At 35.4% G+C, this 20,812-nt stretch overlaps 1 protein-coding gene across 2 annotated transcripts in view; it reads left to right on the forward strand.

The window, feature by feature from the left end:
• Window positions 1-20,812, forward strand: part of PKIA (cAMP-dependent protein kinase inhibitor alpha) — a 96,647-nt gene that overhangs the window by 61,726 nt on the left and 14,109 nt on the right. Inside the window, exon 1 of one of the 2 annotated variants that reach the window (XM_043483739.1) lies at window positions 17,721-17,848. The exons of the other annotated variant lie outside the window; for it this stretch is intronic. Coding sequence (XP_043339674.1) covers window positions 17,747-17,848 — 102 coding nt within the window. The 5' untranslated portion in view covers window positions 17,721-17,746. Of the gene's footprint in view, window positions 1-17,720; window positions 17,849-20,812 lie in introns of those variants that run through there. 2 annotated transcript variants of the gene reach the window in all.

The following is a 20,812-nucleotide window of genomic DNA, read 5'->3' on the forward strand; positions in this document are numbered from 1 at the left end:
GGCCTGGGTTGGATCCCTGGGTTGGGAAGATGCCCTGGAGAAGGGAAGTGCTACCCACTCCGGTATTCTGGCCTGGAGAATTCTATGGACAGAGGAGCCTGGCAGGCTACAGTCCTAATTTTCCCCTAACTTTAAATACTTATTATAAATAGTTTGTAAAAAAGTAAAAATTAAGAGATCACTGGTAAGCTCTTTTATTTTCAGTCATCTATACATTTAAACAATGTGTTGGAATAAGAAATAATACTTGGTAATCAAAAGACCCAAGTCATAATTTCACCCATAAACATGAACTCTGTATGTATTCAAGTAAGGTTTATATAAGGTACATAAGATTTATTCAGATTCTAAAATTGTTATTATTATTTAGAAAATTATGTTTGAAATATGATGATTCAAAACCAATAAAGGTTTGAAATCTATTTAAAGAATCTATAAAGAATTCAAGTATTTTAACTTTTTCCCTTATTTGACATTAACATGTACTCCTTCATCTTTCACTTACAGCATGCTGTAGCTGCAGTTGCCACAAAGACAAAATATAATGTCTAAATATTGTGTACTTTTTTTTAAATGAAGACTTTTGTTTAAAATTGTTATAACCTAAATTCTTGATTCCCCTTTCACAACTTCTTCTATTATCCATGCTATTGCAGTCAATCACTTGTGATAGAAAATTATTCCTTTTTTTGGTTTGTTTGCTAATTCTTTTTTAAAAATATCACATTTCAAACTATCACCAATTCAGGAAACATTGGAAAATGAGCCTCAGAATTCCCAGCATTAATGTTTTGTTTCATTGGCTTTCAGGACACCATCCTCTCCTAGATTTCTCCCCTCCTCACTTGCCATTCACAGTTTCCTTTGTGATGCCTCCCACCCCTCACGAAATTCAAAGACACTTACTCTTTGGAAGAAACACTATGACAAACCTAGACAACATATTAAAAAGCAGAGACATACATCACTTTGCCAACAAAGGTTGATATAGTCAAAGCTAAGGTTTTTCCAGTAGTCATGTGTAGATGTGAGAGTTGGTCCATAAATAAGGCTGAGCCCAAATAATTGATGTTTTTGCACTGTGGTGCTGGAGAAGACTCTTGAAGGTCCCTTGGACAGCAAGGAGATCAAACCAGTCAGTCCTAAAAGAAATCAAACCAGTCAATCGTAAAAAAAAATTCGACCCTGAATATTCACTGGAAGGATTGATGCTAAAGTTGAAGCTCCAGTACTTTGACCACCTGATGCAAAGAGCTGACTCATTGGAAAAAACCCCGATGCTGGGAAAGACTGAGGGCAAAAGGAGAAAGGGGTGACACAGGATGAGATGGTTAGATAATCACCAACTAAGTAGACGTGAGTTTGACTCAGTAAACGTGAGTTTGAGCATATTCCAGGAGATATGAAGGACTGGGAAGCCTGGTGAGCTGCAGTCCATGGGGTCGTAAAGATTTGGACGGCTTTTGACTGAACATCCTACCCTTCAATGTCTGTTAGAATGCCCTGATGATCATTCCCAGCCCTTATCACTCTCCACCTACTGTCACTATTTATGTTTTACTCTACTTCCATTACATTAATGAGAAGATGACTGTGAATCCCAAATTCATACTTCTAGGCCTAACCATTCACCCAGCCTCCAGACTTCTAATTCCAATTTCCCACTAAGTATCTCCAATCTATGCACAATAGACATTTCAAACTTAGCAAATAAAGCAAAATATTTTGCTTTGATCCACCCATTGCACTCTAGTTTACCCCATAACTTATCCAGTTGTTTAGGCCAAAAATGTTAGATCCATCCTTAAACTCTCATTTTCCCACAATTCCTATATCCAGTCTATTAGAAATCCTTGTCAGCTCTAAGTTGAAAATACATTCTGAATCTATCTGTGTCTCACCTTACTATTGCCATCTTCACCTTACTCCAAGCCATCACTACTAGCCTCATCTAATTCAATAGGCAGCCTCTTCAACAATCTCCCTGCTTCCCCATTACCCCAATCCTTATAGTCTTTAACCAGTACAATAGCCAGAATAATCTTAAAAAAGCAAAATCATATCACATTACTTCTCAAAACCTGTTACCATGACTCTTAGAATAGAAACTTAACTATTTTTACCTGTTTACATGCTTTATTCAGTATTTCTCCTGCCCTGCCCAGCAAACTCATCCACTGCTACTATTGTCTCACATAACCACACCCCAAATTTCTTTCTGCAATGGCCTTCTCAGTATCAGAGCTTTTGCACTTGCTATTCCCTAAAACTGGAAGATTTTGAAAATTGGTAAGAATCCTCCCATCAGAGATCTTAGGTGGCATTTAGGTTTCATTTTGTAGAGTTGTTTGGTAGAAGATATTTTTGCAAAAGATAGATACATTTTACTTTGGAGACTGTTCACACATGTAGTAGTTTACAGGTTGGTTAAATAGCAAATGTGAATTGATAAAGCTAATACAAAAAAGAACTGTAATTGATGAGACCTATGTGTTTTAAACCGTGAACTTTGAGTGATTAGACATAGTTTCAGTATCAATATTTAATTTATGAGAATTAGCTGAGGTCTTTTTCAAATACCCATTATCCCTTACAGAACTTCTGAACAGATATCATGACAGAGTCCATGGATCTGAATTTTAGCAAGTACCTCAGTTGATTCTGTTGCAGATGGCAGTCCTTTAAGAGACACCAAGCTGGGGGCACAGCAGTAAAGAATAACCTCCCAGTGCAGGAGACACAGGTTTGATTCCTGGGTGGGGAATATCCCCTTAAGGAGGAAATGGCAACCCACTCCAGGATTCTTGCCTGGGAAATCCAAAGACAAGAAAGTCTGGCAGGCTCCAGTTCTTGGGGTTGCAAAGAGTTGGACATGACTTAGTGACTGAACAACAGGCTTGTGTATTTGCTGAGATATAGGAGATCAGTAAAAGTAGAAAGTCAAGAAACACCTGGAGTAACAGGCAAATTTGGGCTTGGAGTACAGAATGAAGCAGGGCAAAGTCTGATCGAGTTCTGCCAAGAGAACGCACTGGTCATAGCAAACACCCTCTTCTAATAACACAAGAGAAGACTCTACACATGGACATCACCAGATGGTCGACACCAAATCAGATTGACTATATTATTTGCAGCCAAAGATGGAGAAGCTCTATACAGTCAGCAAAAACAAGACCGGGAGCTGACTGTGGTTCAGTTCATGAACTCCTTATTGTCAAATTCAGACTGATTTGAAAAAAAGTGGAGAAAACCACTAGACCACTCAGATATGACCTAAATCAAATCTCTTATGACTACACAGTGGAACTGAGAAATAGATTTAAGGGACTAGATCTGATAGACAGAGTGCCTGATGAATTATGGACGGAGGTTTGTGACATTATACAGGAGACGGGAATCAAGACCATCCCCAAGAAAAAGAAATGCAAAAAAGCAAAATGGCTATCTGAGGAGGCCTTACAAATAGCTGTGAAAAGAAGGGAAGCAAAAAGCAAAGGAGAAAAGGAAAAATATACCAATCTGCATGCAGAATTCCAAAGAATAGCAGGAAGAGATAAGAAAGCCTTCCTCAGCCATCAATGCAAAGAAATAGAGGAAAACAATAGAATGGGAAAGACTAGAGATCTCTTCAAGAAAATTAGACATACCAAGGGAACATTTCATGCGAAGATGGGCTCAATAAAGGACAGAAATGGTATGGACCTAACAGAAGCAGAAGATATTAAGAAGAGGTGGCAAGAATACACAGAAGTACTGTACAAAAAAGATCTTCATGTCCCAGATAACCATGATGGTGTGATCACTCACCTAGAGCCAGACATCCTGAAATGTAAAGTCAGGTGGACCTTAGGAATCTTCACTATGAACAAAGCTAGTGGAGATGATAGAATTCCAGTTGAGCTATTTCAAATCCTAAAAGATGATGCTGTGAAAGTGCTACACTCAATATGCCAGCAAATTTGGAAAACTCAGCAGTGGACACAGGACTGGAAAAGGTCAGTTTTCATTCCAATCCCAAAGAAAGGCAATGCCAAAGAATGCTCAGACTACCACACAATTGCACTCATCTCACACACTAGTAAAGTGATGCTTAAAATTCTCCAAGCCAGGCTTCAGCAATACGTGAACCATGAACTTCCAGATGTTCAAGCTGGTTTTGGAAAAGGCAGAGGAACCAGAGATCAAATTGCCAACATCCTCTGTATCATCGATGAAGCAAGAGAGTTCCAGAATAACATCTATTTCTGCTTTATTGACTATGCCAAAGCCTTTGACTGTGTCGATCATAAAAAAACTGTGGAAAATTCTGAAAGAGATGGGAATATCAGACCACCTGACCTGACTCTTGAGACACCTGTATGCAGGTCAGGAAGCAACAGTTAGAACTGGACATGGAACAACAGACTGGTTCCAAACAGGAAAAGGAGTACATCAAGGCTGTATATTGTCACGCTGCTTATTTAACTTATATGCAGAGTACATCATGAGAAATGCTGGGCTGGAGGAAGCACAAGCTGTAATCAAGATTGCCGGGAGAAATATCAATAACCTCAGATATGCAGATGACACCACCCTTATGGCAGAAAGTGAAGAAGAACTAAAGAGCCTCTTGATGAAAGTGAAAGAGGAGAGTGAAAAAGTTGGCTTAAAGCTCAACATTCAGAAAACTAAGATCATGGCGTCCAGTCCCATCACTTCATGGCAAATAGATGGGGAAACAGTGGCTGACTTTTTTCTGGGCTCCAAAATCACTGCAGATGGTGACTGCAGCCATGAAATTAAAAGACGCTTACTCCTTGGAAGGAAAGTTATGACCAACCTAGACAGCATATTAAAAAGCAGAGACATTACTTTGTCAACAAAGGTCCATCTAGTCAAGGCTATGGTTTTTCTAGTGGTCATGTATGGATGTGAGAGTTGGACTATAAGGAAAGCTAAGTGCCAAAGAATTGATGCTTTTGAACTGTGGTGTTGGAGAAGACTCTTGAGAGTCCCTTGGACTGCAAGGAGAGCCAAGCAGTCCGTCCTAAAGGAAATCAGTCCTGGGTGTTCATTGGAAGGACTGATGCTGAAGCTGAAACTCCAGTACTTTGGCCACCTGATGCAAAGAGCTGACTAATTTGAAAAGACCCTGATGCTGGGAAAGATTGAGGGCAGGAGGAGAAGGGGACGATAGAGGATGAGATGGCTGGATGGCATCACCAACTCGATGGACATGTGTTTGAGTAGACTCTGGGAGTTGGTGATGGACAGGGAGGCCTGGCATGCTGCGGTTCATGAGGTCGCAAAGAGTCGGACACAACTGAGTGACTGAACTGAACTGAACTGAAGGAGATCAGATTCAATACTAATTATCATGAAACTCACCAATGAGATGCAACTGAGGATCAAGTGACAAAAGAGAAAGAGGATCAAATTGTGTTTGATGAGGAACAGTATATTTAGATAATTACAAAGTAGTTTACCACAAAATTATTAATATTGAAGGAGAAAAAATAACTTTACAATGGAGAAGACTGACTAGATACCCCTTACTCAAATGAGTAAAATAATATTCCAGTAAGGTTACAAGTTAAAAGTTTGCCAAAATTTTTGATAGGATGAAGTAAGAAGAACAAGAGCTTCACCACTGTGTTATTCCTGCCAATTACACATATCCTGAATCTAATGAGACAAATACAAACTAAATCCTGCAAAACAACTTATTTATAATCATTAAAATTTTCTAGTTAATGAAATTTAGTGGAAGCCTGAAAAAATTTTCGAGATTAATACTAAAGAGACAGGCCAACTAAATGCAATATATGAGTCTGGGCTGATCATTTTCTTATGAATGGCTTGACTGGGACAACTGTCAAAACAGAAAGGAGACTCAATATTAGACAGCCAGGTAGTAATGAGTCAGTGTTAATTTCCTGATTTTTATGATTATATTTGAATATACTGAATATATGTTTGTGGGAAATACTAGAGGATTTGGGGGAGACATTGCATTGTGTTGGCAGCTATTCTCAAATGGTTTGGGAAATAAATTGTTTTTATTGTCATTTTAACTTTTCTATAATTTTTGAGATTGTTAAAAAAATACAAAATAAGAGGAAAAGATCCCTAAGTTAGGTAATCCTCTTTTTCTTGGCGAATCGCAAAGTTAAAAAGCTCATTTATACCATTGTAAAAATTGTGGTCAACTATTCAGTCTATTTGATTTATGTTATTAATAGCATAATATCTTATTTTCTATTTGAGATTTTTTTATTTTCCCTAAATTATGCATTTTGTTTTTCACTCTATGAATTTGGTAAAGTCCTCAGTATTAAAATAAAATAAAGATCCCTAGAAATGAAAATAAGTTCTTAGAGAAATTTATAAATGTCTACCTGCCTTTAAAAATAGAGTAAATTGTCATGAAATTTATAAGGGAAAGAAACTACACAGAGCACTCCCATGCAGAAACTCATAATGGTTGCATATGTTTATCTGTTAAGAGGTCTATGATAAACAGCAGCTATATGTTCAAACTTACATGCAGCCGTTTAAATCACATTTCATATCAGTCCATGTAACCGGACAATTCAGGAAGTAAATTAAAACAATTCTTACTTTCAATACTTTCTAAGGTCAACACTTAGAATAATGAAAAGCTTATCTTTCACTCTAAGAAACCTGGGCGGTTATTAGTTAAAGCAGATGTGTTGTCCAATTGGCCTGCACCTGGTTATAAATAGCAGTGTGATTTGAGAACACCCTGGACACAGAGTGGACTTTCTAAATATAGCTTTTCCTTTCCACAAAGGCCTTTTACAAGAATGCTACCTTTGTGAAAATGTAGCCTTTAAAGAGGATACAGACACTAAAGTCAGTGACTTTTAGACATAAAAAAGATTTGAAGTATTTCCTTAGCCTGGGAACTCACATTTTAGAGGCATAGAAACTGAAGTCCAATGAAATTAAATATTTCGCCCGGCATCAAATGGCAGACAAGTAATAATGACCGCACTCAAGCCTCTATCTTCTGAATCCATTGGATGCAGCATATAATAGTTTGCAATAACTGCTTATTGTCATTGCCCTCAACACCACATTCCTTCTGTGCCTTAGCGCTCTTGCTTCTTTAAGAGGGATGATAACATTATCAGCAAGCTTTAGTTACAAATAATTTTTTGAAAATTTTGCTGTTTTGTAATTCATTTTCGAAAAATTGTATTTCTGTGTTAAAAATGTGTGAGGACAGTTTCCTTCAATTTACCATCTTTTAATGTTAAATTATTGTGTAGCAGTAAGTACAAAAACACATATAGTAGAAGAGATAAGTATCAGAGGCAACGAAGTGTGTGTGGAGAGGATGGGAGGCAGGGGGAGGTTAGAGCTGTCATACCTTAAAGGGAGATGGGAAGAGGGGGAAGAGAAGAAAAATTTGTTTGTTTGAAAAAAATATAATGGCAAATTAGACAGTGTCTAAACTTAATACAGTATATCTTCCTTAATTTAAATCCCAGGTTAACTTCCATTGTTTGCATTGCCACAGACAAGAAAATAAACAAAGCAAAGAGATTTTTGTGTACTGTACCATAATTTTACATTAATTTCATAAAGACTTCTATGACTGTAAAAATAAATTTAAAAAACAGTAGTCTTATCTTTAACTTATTTTACCTGCTTCCTTTCACTTTAATAAGTTGGTAAATGACATTTAAATTCAATAGTTTCAATTAATTCTGTCCCACAGTTTTAAATATACTGGTGATTATGTATGTGTACATGCATGTGTACCTTTACAGCCAGTAAAATAAAGTTTTTGATCAAATAATTATTATCATCTAGACTAAAATCAGATATGATAGAGGGGCCAGCCATTGGTAAGTTTAAAAATCACCCTGGGTGATTAATACATGTAACAGGACTGCAGGTCTCTCTTTAGATGAAGCACTTAACTGCAATTATAACTAAAAATGGCTCTAATTTCATATCTGAAATTTGCTTTATTTAGAGTTCTTTTGCTTGTTCTGTTTCTATAGTCTTTGTTGTGCTATAAAAATATCAGAATTGTGAATTAATGAACTGATATGTAAAAGTGAAATACTGGACGATAAGAGAAACATGAAGTCCTCTAATTGTCATGCAAATAAGTTTGGTTGACACAAAATTGGAAATTAGATAAACACATTACATGAATGCTATGTCACTTCAGTCATGTCCAACTCTTTGTGATCCTATGCACTGTAGCCTGCCAGGCTCCTCGGTGCATGGGATTTCCCAGGCAAGAATACTGGAATGGATTGCCATGCCCTCCTTCAGGGGATCTTTCCAACCCAGGAATCAAACCCACATCTCCTGCAGCTCCCACATTGCAGGCAGGATCTTTACGCCTGAGCCACCAGGGAAGCCAAGGAAAAGACATTAATAAATCATAATGCTGAAATTAAAATCTTTTACTTACGTCAGTACAAAAGAAATCCTAATTTGTACCACAAGGTAATGAATTCAGTACTTTTCATTTGTTAAATGTGTGCCTGGTACCTTGCACTGTGCATATAAAACTTCAGAAATTTGGAGGACAAACAAGAAAAACAGAAGCTCTCTACCTTCTAGTTATTTATACTGTAGTCAATTAAAGTCCTCTACTTTGAGATTTTTTTAATTCCTCAGTTCATTGTGATATCTTCATTGGTTTTCTTTGTTAAAACCAATCTTTAGCACTTTAAATAGCTTTTTCAATGTTCCTGTTAATGAAATACAGTCATAATAGTAACTTATAATGCTAATAATATAGTTGATAGGAGAAATGCTCAAAAATGATTGGAAAGTGATTTTCATAATCTACAAAATGTCATGAGGTTTCCCAGGTAACGACTTCTCTCCTATGCAAAAATGCACTTTTTATCGTCTAAGCTTATAAAAACTGTCTTACTTTACTCAAATACTAGTTTTACAACATTCTTTAATTCATATTTTAAAGTATTTTGTTCAGTTATCTCTCTGGAAACTGTTGACTTATACATATTATATAGATATTAATATGTATTTTTCAGTGGTTTGTTAAAAAAATGGCTTTTTTAACTGCTTAAATTTGTTTAATTTATATTGTCCTTCAGCATTTCCTTTTCTCACTGAAGCCTGTCCTGATTTCAAAATGACTGGAAAATCTGAAAATTCCATTTAAAGTAAATGTATGGAAAATTTTCAAGATAACATGTAATGATGGTAGATAAGAGTATTAAACATTGTGCTGAAGATCACTCTGTTAATAAAGAGATTAATCAATAACCCTAACATTCAGACATATAATAAAAAGGAAAAAAATTAATCATAATACTGAAAACAATGACATTTTCAATAAAGGGAACTATTGAATATTATATAGGAAACTAGTATCTGCAAAGCAGATAAATTGGCAGTGATTATGCATATATTTAAAATATGTTGAAACACAGTCATAAAAACAGTTTTCTTTTTGGCGGAAAAGAGGCATATTGAAGTATTCAAGCACTACTTCAACTGGAATAGACAGACACCATGCAGAAAGTACATGATTGTAAAAGAGCAGATATTAGCATTTGTGTGAATATGTGTGCTTTTAATTAATGTATTTTCATTCATTCAGAAAGGAAAAGAATGATAACTTTATTTTAACTGTGGCATTGTGATAAGCTGAAGTTCCATTCTTCGATTTTTACTGCTGTTGCTTTGTGTGTGTTCAGTCGCTCCGTCTTGTCTGACTCTTTGCAACCCCATGGACTGTAACCCACCAGGTCCACAGTCTGTGGAATTTTCCAAGCAAGAATCCAGAGCAGGTTGCCATTTCCTACTCCAGGGGATCTTCTCAACCCAAGGATAGAACCCCTGTCTCTTGAGCCTCCTGCATGGGCAGGCAGACTTCAGTATTCACCAAAGAATACTATACTGTCATTTATCAAATTAGAAATTTGGAAGCAATCCTAGGATTCTCATTATAGAGTCCCCTGCCTTCATGCTCCCCACTCAGTAAGAATCCCTGACTTTCCTGTATGGAAAAGCTCTCTTTTCAATGCACACCTGCTCTATCACTCTCCAGGGCCAGCATTTCTGCCTCAGCATCCTAGTGAAGTCACTTCTATTTCAATGTGTGCAGGGCCATTTTTAAACCTTTCTCAGTCCTAGGTAATTGCACTTTTAGAAGCTTCACCCTAAATGCTATCAAATGCATTAAAATATGCTGGAGAAAAACATGGTCCCAAAGGATAAAGGCCCCCCAGTGTTCATTGCCACCCTGTTTACAATAGCCAAGGCGTGGAATCAACCTAAATGCTCATCAGCAGAGGAGTGGATAAGAAGATATCACACACGCACACACTCACATGCACACACACACACACACACACACACACATATATATACAGTGGAATATTAGCCATTAAAAAGAATGAAATAATGCCATTAGCAGCAACATGGATAGATCTAGAGACTGTCATAGTGACTGAAGTAAGACAGAGAAGGAGCAATATGACATCCCTTATAAGTGAAATCTAAAAAGAAATGATACAAATGACCTTTAAAAACATTAAGAGACTCACAGACTTAAGAGAATGACCTTGTGGTTGCTGGGGTGGGGTACTACATGGGGAAGGATAGTTAGGGAGTCTCAGGTGGACATGACACACTGCTGTATTTTGAATGGATAACCAGCGAGGGCATACTGTACAGCACTTGGAGCTCTGCTCAGGGTTATGAAGCGACCTGGATGGGGGAGGGTTTGAGGGAGAATGGATCCACGTGTATGTATGGCTGAGTTCTTTCACTGCTCACCCGAAACTATCACAATGGTGTTAATCTGCTATACTCCAATACAAACTAAAAGTCATCCTTATTTTTATTAAAGGTGACCAAATCCCATATTCAGTATAATTATAGATAACTATATGAAAGTTAAGTAACATTACCATTGATGAGTTGTAGTGATATTAGTTGGAAGTAGCAATTAAACAAGTTTTTATCACAGTTTTGTAGACTTTTGTTCATATTTTAGAGCCATTTTTCAGGTGTCAAAACAATTTTCTAAGTCCTTCGCAAACTCCTATTCCCTAGTGAGTGAGTTTTTACTGTCACAGCGCTAAATAGCCACAACAGCAAGATGCCTGGAGATAAAGACCATCACATGGATAAGTAGACCAGATATGTGGAAGTGGGAATACAAAGTGTTTGCAGAAAAGAATATAGAAATCAAGAAATGAATTGCAGTGTCAATGAATATGATGAGTATCTGATGATAATATTAAAAAGTTGGGTTCTGTAGGGATGTCAGTAAAATATCACCCTACATAGTAAGTCTCAACACAGTATGTGAACTGCTTACATATTTAAAATAAATGCTGAGCGCAAGCCATCAATAAAAAATTAAGTATAGTATGTTCCAAAATGAATGTTGGAAAATGTCAATTGGTTTTATAACTGATTAGATCACCTATCAGTTTCATAACAGTGTTTCAAAACCTTTATTATCCTATCTGTAAAACTGAGATAATGAGCATTCCTATTTGATACACTTGTTGATAAATTTATACAATTCGCATAAAAGTCTTAGTGACCTTTCTGGCAAATACTTGATATTTTTGTTATTATTATTGATAAATAATTAGTAAACAATATCTGTTTTATGGTCATAGTTACAACTTGGAACAGAACAGACAATATTACTGAGATTGATTTGATCAGATATAAAAGTTAATAATGAGTTATTTTGAGAAGAAATGTGTTGATGTTCAAACATCCTTTCAAAAGCTAAATATTTATTTAATGTAGAAAAATAGTTTAGTGAGAAGGTACAGATTTTAAAAGTATATTTCCTCTTTGGACTCAGAGAGAGCCAGAACAGGAGGCTTTAGAGACTATTATATAATAAAGAACAGCAGCAGCACCAGGCTGTTGATGCTTTTGTGGTTTTAATGTGAATAACTCCAGGGCCCCATTCTGACATCAGTACTACCACTCACTGTGGAAGATACGGGCAAGTCAATCAACCTCTCTGCTTTAGTCTCTTCATCTGTAATGTGCAAGTAATATTACTTGTCACTTGCCAACCGGCAGTACTTCTTCAGCTAACTGACTATCTCAGCAGGGATGTCTCAAAGATCAGCTAATAAATGATTTATAAACCTATTAAAATATTAAATGATGTCAAAAACCTTAACAAAAGGACAGAATAAATCATTCCATGCATTAATAAAGTGAAAATAGAATAGGTTACTTGGAATTCTGGAGTGCTTTTTGCTGCTCTTATTTTTAAGAATCTTGTCATAATTAAGAATACACAGAAGAAAAAGTGTGTTAGAGGAAATAACAGTTCATCTCTATATTGATGAAAAGTATTGTGAGACAAGAAAATGAGATAAATAAGAATAAAGTAAAGTGCTTTCTGAGCTGCTTTTACCATTGACAATGGTATAACATTGACAAATTTACTTTAACGATTAAGATCTAGAGTAAGATAATTAAATAAATCTACAATGTACTTTTGGCAGATGTAAGAATAATATACAAAATCTTGTGCCAGGCATTCTGAGGGACTCAAAAATAAAAGACTCAGAGTTCAAAGAATATATAAGAAGAAGGGCACCATGAAGATAATTAATGCTTACATGTGTGTGTTGTTACTTCAGTCCATAGTGCCAAATAAATATTATAGTAAAATTATTCATTATATAATACCTGGAGATGGGGAGGTGGTGTGGCTTATAAACTAGGCTTGAAAGATGAGGAGGATTTTGTCATTGGGAGAGAAGATCACTTCAGGTTGAGAAGATAGCTTGAGAAGACCAGTAAGAGAACACAAGAGATATTGCAAGTGTTTACTGTGATCTAACTTTGTATGCTTGGGAGAAGTAGTATAGGAGAAAAAAGAAAGTAAATTAGGTTGCCTTCAAATTTCAGAAGGCCATGCAAAAAACCTAAAACTGTGTTTTGTGGGTTCCTAGGAACCACTGAAGATTTTTGAGTATTTTATGTTTTAGAAAGTTAATTCTGGTGATAGTGTAAAGGGTGAGTGGGAGAAGAATAAGTTTAGATAACTAAGTAGTTAGCCTGTAATTGCAATAGTTGAGAGAGAAGATAAAGGGAGTGACCAGAGAAAGAATGGAAATGAAGAATATTTAAGAAGCATTGAATGAATAGAATTAAAATAAGGAAGTTTGAGAATTGATTGAATGGGAAGAACTAGTGAGATGGAAGTTCAGTTCAGTTCAGTCGCTCAGTCGTGTCCAACTCTTTGCGATCCCATGGACTGTAGCCTGCCAGGCTCCTCTGTCTGTGGAATTTTCTAGGCTAGAATACTGGAGTGGGTTGACATTCTCTTCTTCAGGGAATCTTCCCAACCCAGGGACTAAACCCAGGTCTTCTGCATTGCAAGCAGATTCTTTACTGTCTGAGCCAAAATGATAAGGATAATAAATAGCTTTGGGAGTAGAGGTAGAGATGTAGCAAAGCAAAATTAATGAGTTTGAGTTTTTAAGGACATCCATGGGAGAATATCCAATAGGCAGTAAAAATTCCCAAGCTACGCTTCAAAAAAATATCTTGCCCCATTATAGATATCATAGCCATCTATACATAGTTGAAAATTAGGACAATTGGGACAAATGGAATTACCAAAGAGAATATAAAGAACAAAAAAGAGAATAACTACTACTTAATAGATAAGGGAGGGAAAGAGCAAGAAGAAATATAAGGAGACTGTGAGGGAATCAAGAGTACAATCACAATCAAAGCCAAGGGAGAAAGAGGTTTCAAGGAGAGAGGAATAACAATGTAAAATGTTATATGTAATTTAATATAGATGATTATTATGAAAAACCCATTGAATTTTGTGATTAATCTGTAATTTTGTGATTAGTTCTGGTAAGTTGATAGATATGTAAGTTAAACTTCAGAGGAATTAAAGCAATGTAAAGAAGAGATTCTCAACCCCTGGGCCACGGACTAGACTAGACCACTAGACTAGGCCACTAGTCGCAGTCTGTGACCCGTTTGGAACCAGGCGGCACAGCCCCTCCCCAAGGCTCCTGTTACCAAGGTGACTGTAACCAAAACGAGATTATGGAGTAGACTGGACATAAGCAATGTGCTTTAGGTATCACTGTCTCCTGTCACCCCCGGGTGGGACAGTCTACCTGTAGAAAAACAAGCCCAGGGCTACCACTGATTCTGCATCATGATGAGTTTTATAATTCTTTCATTATATATTACAATGTAATAATAATAGAAATAAGGTGCATAATAATTGTTATGCACTTGAATCATCCTGAAACCATCTCTCCCCCTAACCCCCACACTGGTCAGTGGAAAAATTGTCTTCCACAAAACCAAAAAGGTGCCAAAAAGGTTGGGTACTGCTAATGTAAAGGATGCAGGAAAATTAGTATCTAACTCTTGTAAGTTTATGAATAAATGAAAGTAAAAGGTGAGTGTTGTAAGAACATGCAGAGTTAAAAGATGAAATATATTTTATAACAGGTAAAATGTAAGCAATTTTATAGGCTTTGGAGAAGGAGAGAAAAGGCAGGAGGGCAAGGGAGGATTGAAAGAACAATAATAGGGTCACTAGTCGGGTATTCATGTTGGCAAAAGGACTCAGATAAAGACACAGTAGTTTTGATGTGATGATAAAGAGAAACTGAAGGAATTTATGTAGGATGTCCTTGACATTCTCTATAAAGTCAATAGGCAAGATTTTCAGTGGAGAGTAAGAAGATGAAATAAGACTTAAGAAGTGCAAAACAATACATTGCTGTTTTTAGGGATGGTAAACAGGTCAGCTAGAAAGGAGCAAAGAAATTCACAAGTAGCTTTGAGGTCACTTGTTGCCTAATTAGGTACTGTAAATGTTTCCTCAAGCAAGGTAGCCCGTGTTTCTGGCTTTGTAACATTTTTAGGCTCAGATTTCTCATTACAAAGTTTTGATTTGTTAGGTACTGTGGAAAGAAAACAAAAAGGATTTGAATCTGGCTAAAAGAAGAGAGAAGAAGTTAAGTAATAATACAATGAACTAGGTCATGAATTTACAAAAACAATATGAAGATATGCCCACGTCATTTAAGGAAATATATATATAATCTTAAATGAAGGCATAAGGATCACAATTATCACTTGACTGGAGATCAGAGATGATTTGATGAATAGAGGGAAAACAGAATAATCGTTAATATCAAATGTTGGAAATTCTTGAACTTGAGAATTTTTATTATACACTGAAGATCAGGGACTATGTGAAGAACTCCCCCCGACAAATGTAGATGGGTTATTATTTCTAGTAGTATTAGTCAAAATGTTACTGTGAAAAACCATCAAAGACTAGCTGTTTTTCCCTCATGTTAGGCAAAATTCATTCTGCCAATATTTTGTCATTAAAAAAAAAGTCAGTGCCTTGGATTTAGAACAAAAGAGGGTTTGACTTGGCAGCATTAATGTGTGTCGGCATCATTGTGTGTTACAACTCAGTATATGAGATTGCTTTTTTAAAGTGTACTTTTGATAGGACACTATTCAAACTCTTATAACGATAAGGGTCCCATTATAGTAAATGGTATTCCAGAGAATGCAGTATCATAATCTAGTGCAGGAATTATAATTATGCTTTAGCAGAGGAGACTTTTGTGGAAATTTTCAAATTGTTGCTATTAATAGAATGCTGTTCTTGATATCTTTACTGTCACTCACTCCAAAGTGTCACTGGGAAATAAGCCAATTCAAGAAAAAGGGGAAATTAAAGTAGCCTCAAGTTCTGTCACTCTGTTCTGAGCTCCTGAGACTTAGTTTGAAACCCTCTGATATGTCAGACCGGGGGTTTGTTTTTAGAAAAAGTTACTAGATTCCTCTTAAGCCTGAATTAGATAAATAAGTAATATCCTTATACAGGAAAAAAAAAAAAAAGATAATGCTTAGCATGGAAATAGCTGATATTTCCAAAGTATTTTAGGAATCAAAAACTTGCTTAGTTAAGTTCTTTGCTAAAGGGTTCCCTCTGTAATCTGTAGTGTTGTTTGGACAGCTTTCTGTTACTGTGTAGATCGGCAGTTCTCAAAATTTGGTCCCCCAATTCCTGCATGTCCCACAAACCCTTTCAGTCATTCCCTGAGATACTTCCAGTGGATTCACAAGTTCAAAATAATTTTCATACTAATACTGAAGTGTTTGCCTTTTTCACTTAACTGACTGATGTTCGTTTGCAGTAATGGTGCGGAACCATAGTGAGGAAAACCGCTGACACCTTAGCATGAATCAAGTCAGCAGCAGCAAACTCTGCTAGTGACCCTGGTATTCTTCACCACCACACACTCAGAGTTAATATTTTTAAAATGCGAGATTTACCTAAGAATGTACATGATCAAACAGTAAAGATATATTAACATATTAAAAATATATACAATCTCCACCCTTGAGTAGAGGTCTTTTTAATATTCTATGTGATGAACTGGTACATCACTGAAGCAGGTACAAACCGCATGGTTGTCTTAAGTAAAGTACTTGTAATGACTGCTTGGGTCAAGAGCTGAATTTGCAACTTTTCTCATGAATCACCATTTTTACTTGAAAGGCCTGACAAGCAAACTGTGGATTTTCAAACTTGGGTATTTGGCAGAGACTTTCTTGAAAATGAACAGAGTGAACTTGTCACTTCAAAAGAGGCAAAATCCAACTGTATCTGTTGCCAATGATAAAAGCTGAGCTTTCAAACAAAAATTACAATTTTGGAAAATGTGTTTGCTGCTCCTGTGAACTTGTCAGTTTCCCAATTCTTAAAAACTTTTCTGATGAGATAGATGGCATTACTAACAAATGAAATATTGTATAATGACCTATGGTACCATTTGGAAATTTTGCAGTGAACCAATATTTTTCCAAATGATATTTTTTTTAAAACATATGTGGTCAAAAGATCCATTTAAAGTGCAAAGTAGACAATAGATTTTAATAAAGCAGTATGGGAAGCATATTGATACGGTTTTTAGATTCCCCATTGCAAAATTTAAAAATCGACAATTATCTGAAAAAGCTATTAAAGTTCTCCTCACTTTTCCAACTAAGAAATCTGTGTGATGCCAGATTCTCCTCATATACTTCAACTAAAACAACATATTGAGACAGATTGAATGCAGAAGCAGATATGAGAAACCAGATGTCTTTTATTAAGCCAGACATTTGCGAAACTAAGTCAGAGAATTTCAAAATGTAAAATAATGCCATTCTTGTCACTTTTTTCCTGGCTTTGGAAAATATATTTTATTTCACTAAAAATATATTATTTATGGAAACATGTAATGGGCTTGTTATTTATATTTTAAGTCAATTAATAAATATTTAAAATTTTCAGTCTTAATTTCTCATATAGTAAATATTTGCAGATATAACCATATATACAAAATCTCATTGGTGGTCTCAATAATTTTTGAGAATATAATAGATATCTGAGACCAAAATGTTTCAGAAACACTAACGTATAGACCAAGCCCTAAGCACATAGTAAACTACTCAAGGACTTTTAACAAATTTAATGTTATTTTATAAAGTAACAATTGGGAAGTCATGGAATTGCATTTATAAATGATAGATAGGAAGTATTTTCCTTCTGTTTTGAAAGCAATCATACCATTTATATTAGAAGACTTCAGTGCCTGTGATGACATTCTCTCCATTCTTTCTTCCAAGTCTGTGAGTCTCATTTCATGTGTCCCCATTTACAGGAGTAAAATTAGCATGTTATCCAGTCACCATTTGGCTCATGACTCAATGTCACTATAAAAATCATTTAAGCAGCTTCATAGACCCAACTTCTCTTAGGATACATCTGTGTGGACGCTTTAATTTGTTTAATATAGGAGACGTAAGTACAATCTATTTAAATCTATAAATTCTACTAGGATGAAATCTTCTGGTTTCTTCTCTCAATTTGTGTAAATGATATTTAAAAGGACAAAGGGCATGAATAAGGGAAAGTCCAACTGAATTATCTCACTTTAGAAATCCATTAGACAAACAAAATAAAATTTAGAATACCAATATACTCTTTCCTTTGATAAAAAGGGAGAGTGAGATTTTTTTAAGAGGGGGGAAAGGAAAACAAGATTATTTCTTAGTCATGAGTTTAGATTGGATTTTTAGATATCAATATTTAGAGATATGCTTTAAAATTTAATTTTAAACAGTACAATACTTAAATAATAAAATGTCTTTTCCTTTCTCTAATCAGACTTTGGATATTAGTATAAATAGCTCTTTATATTGTATTATATTTTTCTAGATATTATATTTTTCTAGATATTAAACAAAAGAATATTATCCTTTCTATACATGACAAAATACTAATTCTGATTCTAATTATTCTAATTATAGCAACATAAACAGGAAGCTCTAATGGAACCAAAGCCCCCCTTTGGTAAATTTTCCAAATTTTCTTCTGATTAGTTTATTTTATATAAGGCCAGAATATGTGCTAAGTGGTACTCTATTAAACCTCTACCAGCTGCCGACACTTATTAGATATTTTTTGTTGTCACTTTTGGGTGAATGTCTGTCAGACAAAACATTTGGCAACAGTTTCCCCAGAATGTCTGAGCAAACAAGAAGTCATTATACAGTGATTATAATGCTGTAAAAGTTATTTCCAGTCTCTGGTAGTCATATCAATAAATTTAAGAGCCGTGTCTAAATGTTTAGTTGGACGAGGAAAAGATAGCTGCTATGCATGTAAAAATGACTGTTTTGAGCACCTAATGGGAACTCACTAAGGAAGTATAATCATGGAGAGAGGAAAAAAAAGATCCAGTTTATAGCATCTATATATCTTATTTCAAAATGTAATTATATTTTTCCTTCATGTATTTACATAAGCATTATTTGTCAGCTGTTGTTCTTTTAGTGAAAAATAAGTTTATTGTCTAGAGAAAGCAAATGTAAAAAGAGTGCTATACTACTTTACAATAATAACTATTATATTAATGATTATAATGGGTGCCATAATTGAACGCCCAGTACTTAGTTTCTGAGGTTTATAACTGGATGCACATCAGTCTAGCAAATATATTTCATAAATGCTTAAGGAGAAAAGAAGTTTACAGAAGTACTCTCTTACAATTCTTGTTATTGTCTTTACTCAATCCAATTGAAAACTAGGCATACACATTTCAAAGGTGAACACAATATACGTGTATCAGTACATCTCTCATAACCCTGTTTCTTCTTCCATGAGCTCATTTTTTTAGGAGTACCTTAATGAAAATTCAAATTAAGTCATTGGCTCCCCTCTTACAAGTAGAATTACCATCATCCCTAGGAATTAACATCCCCAGATATATAAATCATAGCACAGTACACCTTTTAATTCATATCTTCTCATGGAAAGTGTTAGCACTTTTTTTGTGTCTCACTCTGATATTTCAAATCTTGTTAAATCTGTTATCAGCAATGTGAATTAGAAGTAAACTCCCACATATATAAGTATTATTATGACAGTCTATATTTGAAAAAATGATAATGACAAAAAACAGGGAACTTTATTGCAGAATACAGTACTCTTTATGCAAAACTCACAGACCTAGGTTTGAGTCATAGTTCTGTGCTCCATTTAGCAGTCACTTAACATCCCTGAAACTTACTTTCATCAATTAAAAAAAGATTTGCCTGCTTCATAACCTTGTTATTAGATGAGAAATAATAGCAGTTGTGCTATTTTTAAAGCCTATGTTTTAAAAAGTCATAAAGAGACTAAGAATGAAAGACAATAACAATGGATGTGAGATTAACTTATTCCTGTAACTCTTTTATCAGATACATTTGCTGGATATAAGGTCAATGACTGATTCTTAATTTCCACAGCATGTGTCCTTATTTCAAAACATGACCATAGAAAGATATCTGTAAAGATATCCAATTATAAATCTTTAAAGTAACATAGAAACTAAGTACTATGTTTGTTAATGGTGGTGAAGTAAGTAATGAAAATATTGTTATATTTAATGATACTGAATTACTTCAAGGTCAAAAACTATCCAAATTCGTAGCTTACCTATAGACAAGCAACCTGGTAGAACAGAAAGAGTGGACTGGGAATTTGCAGACCTTCATTCCAAACAATTAATTATGTGAAAATTGGCAAATTACTTGAACTCTCTGGTCCTCAAATTCTTCATCTATAAAACTTTCCAGAGTTTTAGAATTTGGTCATTTAATATAGGGCTTCCCTGGTAGCTCAGACAGTAAAGAATCTGCCTGAGTGCAGAAGACCTAGGTTCCATCAGGAGTAGGGATGTGCTCTGTGGCTACTGATGAAAGGCTATCAATATATTTCTTTCTCATTGTTCATTTCTTTTCAACATACTTTTATTCAGCACTTACAATGTGCTAACGGCTCTACTAGGAATACTTTGCAGTTAAAATATTAACAAACTGCAGTTCCTGTCTTGTCAGAACTTGTGATATGTCTAGAAGGTGAGTCACCCATAATGCTAGTTAGAATTTTAGTGCCCTTACAGGCACAAATCAGGGCCGGTGGGAATGGTAACTGATGAGATAGGGGAAAGAAGACAAAGAGAAGATGGGATTTGGCTGAATTTTGATGGCTAAATCCATTTCAATAGGCAAGTTTGGGGATTTCCCTGGTGGTCCAGTGGTTAAGATTGTGCTCCCAATGCAGGGGGCATGGGTTCAATCCCTGGTCAGGATGATTAAGACCATGCATGCTGCCCTCTCCCCCACCAAAAAAAAAAAAAAAACAAGCAGACTAACAGACTTGAACAAATGCACCATCAGAGAAGATCTGGGAAGATATATGTATTATTCTGTAACATAC

Source organism: Cervus canadensis, chromosome 12, assembly GCF_019320065.1.
Source record: "Cervus canadensis isolate Bull #8, Minnesota chromosome 12, ASM1932006v1, whole genome shotgun sequence".
Taxonomy (NCBI): domain Eukaryota; kingdom Metazoa; phylum Chordata; class Mammalia; order Artiodactyla; family Cervidae; genus Cervus; species Cervus canadensis.